This window comes from Sciurus vulgaris (genome assembly GCF_902686455.1).
Source record: "Sciurus vulgaris genome assembly, chromosome: 18".
Lineage (NCBI taxonomy): Eukaryota > Metazoa > Chordata > Mammalia > Rodentia > Sciuridae > Sciurus > Sciurus vulgaris.
In genome coordinates, this window is record NC_136479.1 from 29,283,067 (window position 1) to 29,296,025 (window position 12,959).

Sequence of the window (12,959 nt, forward strand, 5' to 3'; positions counted from 1 at the left end):
GAGCTAGTGTTTAATGAGTACAGAACTCCAGTTTTCCAAGTTATAGAGATGGATATTGGTAATGATTTCACAACAACAAGAATGTATTTAATGCCTCTGAACTACATGTGAAAATGGTAAATTTCATGTTATATAGATTCTTACTACAATTAAAATTTATTTTCAGAAACAAACAAAACGAGAAGCAATCCTCTTTCAAAAGATTCCCAGATTTTACGGAATAAAATCTAGATTCCTTTCCAGATTCTGGGGCCTACAGGGTCTCTTGTCTCTCCTTTGTCCACTTGTCTGTACCTTTCTCACCACACTTATCTGACCATACCATAGACTCTTCAGTGGTGCAAATACACACAGCTCTTTTCTGCACCTGCCTGCTTTTTCCTCTGCTTAGAATATGCCTGTGCTGGGTCTGTGCACTGCTAACTGCCTCCCACCCTTGGACATCGCCCTAAGAGCCAGCATGGTACAGAGAGCCAAGTGTGTTCTCAGGAATCCAAGGGCACTAACACTGCCTGGCTGTTGGCCTTTCTTCTCACCAGTAATGCAAGGATAAAAACAGCGCCAACCCACTGGGCTGCTGTGAGGATTAAATGAATCATTATATATAAAACACTTAAAACAGTGCCTGGCACTCAAAAATTGTTAATTATTGTTATTATTAAATATCATATTGAGAATATCACAGAAATTATGTTGAATGAATGAAGTAAGACACAAAAGATTTCATATTCAATGATTCCATTTCTATGAAATTTTAGGATAGGTAACAACTGCTAACCTAGGTAGAGAAATAAGATTAATGGCAGGGCAGGGCTGGAGGAAAGGGTGGAGGAAACTCTTTCCACTAGGATGGTGAATACTTCTGGGCACACAGTTGTTAACATCCATCAACCTGCGTATTTGAAATTTGTGCATTTTGTTGTATATAAATTATAATTTGATGACATGGTTTTTTAAAAGTCCCTTCCATAAAGAGGCTGTCCTTAGCATTCAATTTAAAGGAGACCCACCCCAGCTCAGTGCTCTTTGCTGAGCACTATTATGCTTATGTCCTCTGAGCCTTTATTCTCACCCCAAAGGACCCTGCTTATTAATCCCTTCCCTTGTTGTTCTTTTGAGATGTCACTTTCCTTTCTCTACTTAGCAACCAGAACAGCACCTGGCACTAAGTAAGTGCACAGTAACTATTTACAGAACACACAGAAGAAGAGAGGGAAAGGCTAAACTGGCCATAAGCACCCAACATTCATTACAGCATTGTCGTCTGTTACACTGGAAAGAGTCTTAGAGTAGTCAATGCCCTGTCTCCATTTTTGACATGAGAATGGAAACAAAAGGAGAAAAAGTAATTTGTCCAAGGTCAGAGTTGTAGTGGAAGCACGTCTGGAACCCATATCTCCTAGCCTTTTTTTTTTTAGTTAAACTCAATATGGCTCAGTGTGCACATATAGACATAAACATTCACAGAATGCCTATAAAAATAATATAAAATTTTTAAAAGCACATTATTTTGAAAGCTCAGTTAACTACAAAAATATTATTACAACCAGATCTACTGCATTCAAGCATTAAGTTGTGACTTCCAATACAAGTGCTAATTTAAACAAATCTTTCTTGGGGCAATTGAAATGAAATGGTAATAAGTTAATGGATGTTCAAGTATTTAAGCGTGGACAATTATGAGTCAGAATGTTTCCCAGTCACCTGGGATGCTGTTTATTGCCCATACTTCACAGTCCAGATCATTACTGGCATTCCGTCTATCGCAATGCTGACTGGAGGTTTGAAATATTTAACCATAAACTTCACAGTTCCAGTAAAACACATGCAAGAACACTCATGCTTTCAGATTCCTGTCAGGTAGACTACAGGATGCAATTTGAGCACAAAAACCTGCAATTAAGCGAAAGAATGGCATTGCTCAGACCCAGTTTTGGTGTCCTAATATGATAACTGCCAACATAAATTCCCTCCCAGAGGTAAGAAAAGCATTACATGGCATCAAGATTTGCATTTCGTAGTCTGAGAAATAGAAGGAAACAGAAAATATAAACCAAAGTACATACAGAAGAATTTTATTAAAAAAAAAAAAGACTATACTTACAAAGCTATACTCATCTTTGATATGCAAAGATAGAAAATTAACTGTTTGGATTCAATAAATCAGAGAAATAAACATGCATTTTTTTCATCTTCTTGGATAAATAAAACCCATAATTACCTATTCAAAATTCTGAATATAGCTTATTTTCAATTCTTCTGAAATATCATTTGCTCTTTCAAGATATTTTTCTGATCCAACAACCATGTTACTTGAGGTTTGTTATTCTTATTTTTCCTCCTTCTGTTGAAGGAGTTTACAGACATTACCTGACTTTCCTTCACACCCTTTGATTCATTCTGCTACTCCAGTACTGCATATCTGCTATACACAGCACCAGGCCAAATATAGTTATAGAAACAAAGATGTTTTAGAGGGTCAACACACAGGGTCAGGGACTGGGTCTGATGAGAAAACTACCTGGGTCAGGTGCAGTGTTGCACACTTATAATCCCAGTACCTCAAGAGGCTGAGGCAAGAGGATCACAAGATTGAGGCTAGCCTTAGCAACTTAGCAGGACTCTGTCTTAAAAAAATAAAAGGAACCAGGAATGTAGATGTGAAATGCCCTGGGTTCAATCCCTAGAACCACGGGAGCTGGGGCAGGGAGGCGAACGAAAACTATTTGAATAGACAGGACCTACAGATTCACACAGTTATTGCAATACAGAATCTTGGTTAAGATGCTAAAAAAAGTTCCTTCTCCTATCTCAGAGTTTTGAGGGAAAGCATAATTTTAGGACAATGATGTCAGAAGAGCCCAAACATTCAAAAGAGAAGTGTTACGAGGTGGGCATGAGGATCCAGTCACCACCTTCCTACCCGCACTACAAAAGAAATGCTTAGCCTTTCTCCTCCCAGAGAGAGCAGAGGAAGCGTGGGAGAATTAGACCTCTGTCCGTGGAATGTACAGGTAACATATATTGGAATGTGACTCTCAGGGTGAAAGCCTGTGGGCAAGATGCTAAGACTGAGAGGTGCCAGCATTTGAGCATGTGCCTGTCATAGGGCAGAGATACTAAATCTTGACTGCACTAGTTGGAAGAGTGCCTTTTTCCTTTTGTCCCTTCTTCCCACCTGTATCAGTTCTTCACTGCTTCTTCAATTTTAATTCCGCTCTGCCATGTAACCTAACAAGTTCACAAGTTCCAGGAATTAAGCTCTTGATGTCTTTGGGAAACCATTATACTGTTGATTTGCTCTCTGGACCACAGAGCAGCCTGGTAACTGCTGAGTCCTCTCCTTACTGTTCAGTTCTACAATTCCCTATATACTCCAACAAAATGTCTTTTTTCAAAAGATAATCAAATCAACCTCTGTGACCCCCACACAAGAGCATGACTGATGCAATGGAACCCCCTGGGCCGCACCTACTGGCTCATATGTTTCACAAGTTTGTACAAAATTTAAAAATCATTAACATGCCAAATTTAACCTAGATATCTTTGCTGACCTTGGGTCTGATACACACAACTGTCTAATCATTGATTCCTTTTGACTATGCAATACACACCTTGAACTTCACATGTCCAAAAGAAACTACAGACATCATCCCTACACAAACTTGCTTCGCCCAAAAATGTCTTCCCATTTCAGGAAAAGATAATTCTACACTACCGTTGATCAGGTCAGAGATCTTAAGCGTTATCCATGGTTGCTTCCCACCACCACATCCCACATCTAATCCAGGAGGAAATCTTATTGATTACAGTTTTGAAATACAGCCATAACTGACACTTCTACCCAAATATAGGTTAATCTAAATATAACCTATAAAACAAGAAGATCATGTTTCCGTGCATACAATGCACTTTGGGCCAAACGTTCCATATTTTAAAGGCACCTCTGGTGGTGCAGAACACATCTGACGCCATCTGATTTTTGCCTGCCAACCATCTGTGCAGGAGTAAAAGAGAAATGCCTTTCCATCTTTAGTCAAAAGTGGAACTTTGTTTCAAATTGAAAGCCAGTCCTCTACATGAATGAGGAAAAAGACAAACAATATGTGGAAAAAATGATCAAGAGCATGAAGAAAGTTGAGTGAGTAAAGTGAAAAGAAGAATTAGCCTGATACAGAAGACAGCATGATTTGTGTGGACCTGGGTTGGAATCCTAGCTCCTTGGCTGTGCCCTTGGGTAAGTCAGCAGTTCTAAGGTGGAACAAATTATACTTGCCTCAGAAGCCAATTGTGAGGATTAGAGAAGACATGTTTCAAGAGGTCCTCAACAAATATTAGCCACTAAGATAATTAATAGGCTATGGAACTAATTTTTCAAGTTGGGAAGCAAGTCTTACTGTTTCTTTTCTAAATGAAAAAAAATAATAATTTACTTGTAAGCCTAAAAGCTCAACATGAGCTAATGCTATGAACAGTGGGAGGGGAGAAGAGGTTCCTCTGCCTGGACAAAGGTCCCTCACTCCTGTTGTGTCAGGAAACTGACTGAGGAAGTTTAAAGCAGATGCAAAGTTTCAACATGTATGAGGCTTCCAGCCAAATGTTCCAGGTTGAAAAAGCACCTCTGGTGGTGCAGAACACATCTGATGCCATCTGACTTTTGCCTGCCAACCCTCTGGGCAGAGGCATGCAGGAATGTCTTTCCATCTTTAGTCAAAAGTGGAATTTTCTTAGAAGTGCAAGGCAATATATCTTTGAATGATATATAAACTTGTGAAGAAACCCATGCACATACTGATTTATGGTATCTTGCACAGCAGGTACTTAATAAATGTGGGATGATTATGAGGTGGAAAATATGAAGTTAAAAGGCCTTGCAGAAGTGTAAATATCCATGATCAGTCTCATTTCATCTCTTTAACAAAAGGTATACCACCACATGGTCAGTACTGAGATTGGACATTTATCAGTAGCATCACAATTGTAAGCAGACCATTTGTTTGATGGGACACTGAGCTCACGTCCTAACAGTATTTTTACTTTATTAGCCCATTAGGAACTAAACACTCTTTAGCGTGGATCTGCAATCTTAAAAAAGCTCATAAAATTAAGTGTTATTTTATTGTATACCCTTTCATACTTCTTGAATAAACATTCTCTTATAAATAAAGCTAAACCACAAGTTAATAAATGCTATCAAGTTAAAATAATCCTTCCTCCATTAATTTTGCTGTAACTGATAATAATTAAGAAGCTTAATTCAACCTACCTCCCCATCCCTGGTACCAATTTCCCCCTAGCATTTTTTCCACCTTCACCTGTCATACTGTGTTCAACACTGGAAACTTCTAGAACATTTATATAAAACTCTGAGCTGCCATTTGTTCAGCCTAACCATTTCCTAAGGCAATGAGATATTGATCCTTCATTTTTTGTTTCACCCAAACTCAAAGACATCTGCTATGATTGGAATCAATATAAAGGTGGATATCTAAGTCACTTTTTCATAAAATAAAACAAAACAAAAGGGATAGTAGTTATTTCATTTTCTAAGGTCATTTGTAATTTTAGAATGTTGAAATATGGCTTTTACATATGTCTCATGGTTTTGTTCCCTGTTTCAATAACCAAAATAGAAACATTTGCTAAATAAGCTTAATAATAGTCCAGATTCAAAAAGTGTTCTGATGCCTAAGTGTACAGATGCTAAAACTGGGCTTAAAGAAGAGATCCCATAGGAGCTCTGGCAGGGGAGAAAGACAGTTTATGCTACACAGTTACTTTCATAGTTTTAATTGAAATCTATTCAGCAAATTGTCTTAGAAATATACTTTTTGAAAAACGAAACACAACAAAAGCTTCTTCCCATCATGAATTTTCATGTAAATGCAACCACTCGGCAGTATAAAATATGTGACTTTTACCCTAAGCTTATAGCATTTCATGATCCTCTTGGAAATTATCATCCTTGAAACCTTTATATTTGGAATTTGTCTTTAGAATGAAAAATGCCTAGTTATGAAATATATACCAAATGTTCTTTTTAAATTACTTAAAGCTCCAAATGAGGAAGCATTAGACAAATATCTTCAATGTAGGATAGACAAGAACACCTTGAAATAATGCTTAACTAATTGCAAAGCGACTATTCTGCAATAGATGGGCAAGCCACTAATTAGACGAAAGGAAATAAAACTGTCATGGTAGGATAAAAGGATAAAGAGAAATAAGCAGTAATTACTGTTGTATCATCAGAGAAAGTAGTATCAAACATGGCTCAATAAAAAGAGGAGGGAAAGCCCACAGCTTTACAAGTAAATACAAACCTGGTTAAATCAGTCCCAGAAGCTAGACACAATTCAGGAATGACAATGACACCTTAAACTCCAACCGAGAACAAAAAGAATGATCTACAAAGAGTGGGCAAGGGTTCTTTGGGTTCAGGGTGTGCAACATCCTGAAGAATAACATGACATGGGCACTGGCTTAAGCTGCTTAAAAATGACCAAGCCAGTCTCAAAATAGGTGTTTATTAAGGACTGAGTTAGGACTCCTAGACAAGGCTATTATTGTCAAATCACTGGTAACCTTAATTGGTTCACTTAATATGCAAATGGTGCCAGTGAGCATAATCGATCGTATCTGAAGCTTTAATGTTTAGAGCAACTTACATTCTGCTGCTTGGAATAATCTTGTGCCCTTCTCTAAACCAAGTCACTTGAGGTCTGGGGCAGCTGGTGATGGGCAGTAAGTTTAGAACTGCTGCATGTCCTTGTGAAACAGTCTTCCTTTGGTCTGTATTCATGAAATTTCCCATATCTGCAGAGAGAAATTAATTTTTTTAAGTCTAGAAAACAATTTAGAGGAGTAGAGGTTGGAGATGGAAAACCTATATTACAGTAAAGCTGATAATGATGCTATGCTCAACAATTAAGACCGACAAGGCTGAACAGCTGCACTGACAAGCACAGATCTGGCTGCGACAAGCACGAGGCAAAGTCTTGCACCTCCAAAGTGGCCATGAAGCTTAGTACTCAGCAGAACCACATCGCCTTTTTCTTACTATAACAACAACAAGAATGAATGTAACTGCTTGCAACACTGAAATGTACTGCTGCAAAGCGTCCCAGTATCACAGGAAGCTGTTCTCACAGGAACTGTAAAAAAATGCTTCTGGACCTCTCCCAGCTACCAAATCTTTCAGGCCTACTCTCCCCAGCACCAGCTCTTGCTCCACTTGGTTTCTCCTCCTATTCATTTCTGGGGTGACTGCCTCCCTAGCAGATCTTTTGGGAGGTATTTTCTAACCAGTATGGAGTTTATAGGGAGTTATCTTACCCACTCACTGTTGACTTAATTTGGGTCAGTCTTGTTCTAATGGCTAAAAACATAAAAATGAGGTCACAGGGGAAAAAACAGCAATTTGAATGTAGATATAAATGGCAAATTTTTAAAATTATACTTTGAAATTTTTGAAGAATACCCATATTATGATCACATACAGATTAATGTGTACAAACATAGACATGGCAAAACACTGCATTTTAAATGTATATAAATTTGGAATTTTCCATAAGAAAGCTGTATTATCTATGGCTTTTTTATTCAAAAATTATTTTGATGTAACATAATTGTGTAATACTTGAGGGAAAAGATAAAACAAACCAATGAATCAGATTAAGAAGATATCCATGGTTTCTTTAAAGTAAAGTGAAATTTGTTATCAAAGGGAGGAGAAAAGGAAGAGCTAGAGATGAAGGACAGAAATAAGGATATAAGGATATAAATAATTAAGCAAGAGAAGTCCAAACTCAATTGTATAAGATAGAATTTAATATATTATAATAAATTCCAGGCTCTTAACCTACTCAAATATGGTTTGGGTATTGATCTGTACTCTATTTATTATATTTTCAATTATCCTATTGAATAAAAGTTTGAATTATTCTGTAGACAGCTTTAGCTGAGTGACTTCATCATCACATGTCAGGAAAAACTTATGCCTGCCTAGTGATTTAAAAACAGAACTGAATATGTATGGTATCAATACTGCATATAAAACACAACAAAACAAATAGTATCTAGCTGTTTTCCTTTTCTACCTTGAGTTCTAAAACAACTAGATACTATTAGTTTTGTTGTGTGTTGTTTATTTTCATTTTGCAATGATGGAGCCTGAACCCCAAGGCCTCTTGCATGCTAGGCAAGCACTCTACCACTAAGCCACATCCTGGCCCTATATATTATTTTATTTTACATATTAACACAATGTTTCAGGCCTTAATTGTGGTCAAAATAACAAACGGGGAAATCTTGTCCTCAGCAAATAGCACAGCCCAACTTAGGAACTCTGCAGTGTTTCTTAAATTCTACAACAAGTTAAAATGTAATTTAAAAATTCAGAACATTTTTCCCCTACTTTTAAACACAGAGACATGTTGGTAATCCATTCAAAATATCAAGCAGACACTATTTTAGATCAATCCTGCTCTTCATAGAATTTGGATTAGGAAAAAAAAAAAAAAAGAGAGAGAGAGAGAGAGACTAAATGGATAGGACAAGTTCACTGCCCTCTTTCTCCTAAAGACTACATTAAAATTCAAGCTCCCTGTGTTATGATAGCTCCTTCAGTTACTTTTAAAGTTTCATTCTCTGAAATGAATCTGCTCAATACAGAATAAATTGCTATAAAATTATTAACACCTGGGACATGGATATTTTTTGTAGCACAGCAAAAGGATTTCAAACAAATCATTATTGGAAAGAACTGATTATGAATTGATGACATTTGCTGTATATGGGTTTCACTTTTAATTTTAAAAACATTTTGAATTTTGCATAATGCAAGCTAAGAGCATCTAACTGACTCATCAAACCAGTCATTTTATTCCTTTTTGCACCCTCCCCTGTGCCTCACAGAGGTCCTTAATCTTTTCAGTTGAAAAATGTGACATCTGCCTCATTAGTCCCTCACCTGGTCAGTCACACTAGCTATTCACTCCTGTCTCACCAATTTCAGTCATCATTCTATTTTACTTGAACCAAAGATAAACTTTAATTCCCTACAAAGGCTAGACACGATTTTGATTAGCTCCCCACAGCTGCTTTGTCTTGTTAACATTAGAAGTCCCTCTACTGAACACATACATGCAACTTGAACTTCTGATTTTCTCTGCAAGAGCGCACCCATCCTGTTTCGCACTACACAGCGGTAAAATCCAGCATCGAGCTTCTGTAAAGATGGAATAACATACCTGCCAAATACAAAAAAGAAGTGTTAGTGGATAGCACTGGCATGTCATCTAGCAGGTGCTCAGCTAACATTTTATTTTTGGTAACATAAGATCTAAGCAACCCTTCCCTGACCAAGGTATGTATGGCAACTGTGAGCTGTTTGTGAGATTACTGCATTGATATCTGCCTCCCCAAACATCACATGAACCATCACATGAACTTAAGACTTAGGTGCCTAGCACACACCGTAAGCCAAGTAGGTATTACTCATGATAGGATGAATGTTGAGAAATGTTAAGTAATTAAAGGTCACGGCATTTAAACAAAACCTTTCAACAAAAATTATTTTTATTCCATTGAACCTCAGAATTTCTCGAAATGATTTCTGGCAACAGTCTTAACACAATGTGCTGCAACACTGTGGCTGAGTTTAGGATGAGACCCATCTGTCCACAGACAAGGAAAGCAGTGGTGTCAAGGCTCACTCCTCTCTCCAGACCCACATGCATACCTCCCAACATGAAGATACACCTCCTTTTCTCATTTCTCCATATGTAACCTGATAGTAACTTCATACTTTTTCAGATGACAGAAAAGTCATTTCATTTGTAGTTTCCATTCCTGAGGCAGTCGTAATCATCAGTCAAAACCATATCTTTCTAAAAACTTTAGCATATTTTCATTTAAAAAAGTAACTAAAAGATATAGTTTCCATAAAAGTTTTTCTTTAGCTTAACTGCTAATCTTGTAACTTAGTATGTCTTAAAAATCCATAGAAAAGTTAGATACATAACCAGTGACCACCTGAAGAGAGCTACCCAACTCGTGAACACATGCTAGCCAAGCTAATTGAGAAGGCACACTAACTGGTTTCTACATCATGTTCAGGAGCAGATCAAGAGTAAGGCTTGACATTTTCTCTAAAATCAGGAAGAAGACAAGGATGTCCGATCTCATCACTTCTATTCATTATAGTTCTCAAAACACTAACCAGAGCAATCAGGCAAGAGAAAGAAATTAAAGAGATATGAAAAAGAAAATAAGAAGACGAACTGTCTCTGTTTTCTGGTGACATAATCCTATATCTAGAAGACCCAGAAAAACTTGACCAGAAGACCTCTAGAGTTGATATATGAATTCAGCAAAGTAGCATGATACAACATCAAAATACATAAGTCAATAGATTTCTTATACTCCAACAGCAATTCTGCTAAGAAAGAAATTAGGAAAACTATTCCATTCACAATAACCTCAAAAAATAAATAAATAAAGTACTCGGGTATCAATCTAACCAAGGAGGTGAAATAGCTTTGCAATAAAAATTAGAAAACATTGAAGAAAGAAATCGAAAAAGACTTGAGAAGATGAAAAAACCTCCCATGTTCCTTGAAAGGCAAAATTAATATGGTTAAAATGGCTATGCCATCAAAAGCAATATACAGATTCCATGTAATTCATCAAAATGTCAATAGTATTCTTCACAAAATTAGAAAATAATCCTTTAATTCATTTGGAAGAATAAGAGACCCAGAATAGCTAAAGCAATACTAAGCAAGAAAAACAATGCTAGATGTATCACAATCCAGTTATTTTGCAGAGCTATGGTAAGAAAAACAGCATGGTATTGGTATCAAAACAGACTTGAAGACCAGAGACAAAATGACACACTTAACCCTATCTAATGCTTAACAAAGGTGCCAAAAACATACATTGGAGAAAAGACAGCCTTTTTTAACAAGTGGTACTGGGAAAACTGAACATCCATATGTAGAATAATAAAACTAGATCCCTATCTCTCACTCTGAACAAAAGTAAAATAAAATGGATCAAAGATTCAGGAATTAGACCAGTAATCCTGCAACTACTAGAAGAAAACACAGGGTCAACACCCATCATATTTGTGCTGGCAACAATTTCCTTAACAAGACCTCTAAAGAGTTTAAGAAATAAAACCAAGACTCAATAAGTGAGATGTCATCAAGTTTAAAAAGTTCTGCACAGCAAAGGAAACAATTTAGAGTGTGAAGAGAGAGCCTATAGGATAGGAGAAAATCTTTACCAGCTGCTCCTCTGACAATGGATTAATATCCAGAATATACCACAAATTTAAAAATTTAATAAACCCCCAATAATCCTATCAATTAATAGGCAAGGGAACTAAACAGACATTTCTCAAAGGAAGAAACATAAAATGCCAAAAAACATGATACAAGGCTTGACATCTCTAGCGATTAGGGAAATGCAAATCAAAACTACATTAAGATTTCATCTCATGCCAGTCAGAATGACAATTTTCAATAACACAGATCATAAAGGCTGGTAAGATGTGGGGGGAAAAGGCACACTCTTACATTGTTGGAGGGACTGAAGATGAGTACAACCACTTAGGAATGCATCATGAAGATTCCTCCAGAAAGCAGGAATGAAATCACCATATGACCCAGTCATGACACTCTTGAATGTTCATTCAAAATGAACCAAAATCAGCATGTTATAGTGATGCAGCCACCTCAATGTTTGTAGCAACATGATTCACAATAGCCAGATTATTGACAGATGCCTGTCAATAGATGAATGGGTTAAGAAAATGTGGAAAATATATTCACACTGGAGTTTTATTCAGCCATAAAGAAGAATGAAATTATGGTATTTGCTGGTAAATGGATGGAAATGGAGAACATCATGTTAAGTGAAATAAGCCAGTTTCAGGGGACAAAAAAAAAAAAGGGTTGATTGTTTTTTCTCATATGTGGAGCCTTCAGCAAAATAAGGGAATATCAGATATTATAAAGATAAGATGAACATGTGTGGAACAGAAGAACACTGAAAGGGAGGAAGGAAGAACAAGAAAGAGGAGGAAATGCAAAATGAACAAAATAATCTTCTGTGCAAATATAAATATATCATAGGGAATTTCACCTTTATTTGTAAGTAGAAAGAACCATTCACAAAGTAAATGAGTGAAAGATCAGTAGAGGAAGGAGAATAATAAGGGGAGGGATGAGGGGAAGGAAAAGGGTAGGAAGGGTACTGAAATTAATTTCTTCCATGAAGAATTCTGTCAAAAAGAACCCAACTACTATGGATAATACTCTCATTTATTTTTTTTTTTTAATAATAAGGTTTGAGTAACCCTATGTGATAAAGGGTTAATATTCAAACTTTTTAAGGAACTCTGCAGTGAAAGAGAGAACTCAATTAAAACGTGGACAAAGGAGCTGAACAGGTATTTCTCTAAATATCATGTTCAAATGGCCAACATCTATAATACAAGGTGCTCAACATCATTAATCATCTGGAAAATAAGCCAATCCCCCAAACCAAAGGCCAAATGTTTTCTCTGATATGTGGATGCTCATCCATAATGGGGGAACATTGGATTGGGCAGAAGGCAGTGAGGGGAGTGAGAAGAGGGGAAGGGGTTTGGGGGTGGGAAAAAAATGAAACGAACATTATTACCCTATATACATGTATGATTGCACAATGATGTGATTCTGCATCACGTACAATCAGAGAAATGAAAAATTGTGCTCCATTTGTGTACAATGAGTCAAAATGCATTCTGCTGTCATCTATAACTACTTAGAGCAAACAATTTTAAAAAAGAAAATGAGATGCTACCTCACACCTATTAGAATGCCTATTTTTAAAAAGTGGAGAAACAATGAAAGAGCTGGCTATGGTGGTACACAAATGTAACCCCAGCTACTCTGGAGGCTGGGACAGGA

The 12,959-nt window shown here is 36.8% G+C and overlaps 1 protein-coding gene across 3 annotated transcripts in view; it reads right to left on the reverse strand.

Moving 5' to 3' along the window:
* The window catches only part of SDK1 (sidekick cell adhesion molecule 1), an 871,941-nt gene that overhangs the window by 503,391 nt on the left and 355,591 nt on the right, over nucleotides 1–12,959 (reverse strand). For all 3 annotated transcript variants that reach the window (XR_013760645.1, XR_013760646.1, XM_079120438.1), the window contains exons 3-4: nucleotides 9,145–9,251; nucleotides 6,669–6,816 (exon numbers count right to left, since the gene is read on the reverse strand). Coding sequence is in view for 1 of the 3 variants with exons in the window: in XM_079120438.1 (XP_078976564.1) it covers nucleotides 6,669–6,816; nucleotides 9,145–9,251 (255 nt within the window). In the remaining 2 variants the exon portion in view is untranslated. The remainder of the gene's footprint in view (nucleotides 1–6,668; nucleotides 6,817–9,144; nucleotides 9,252–12,959) is intronic.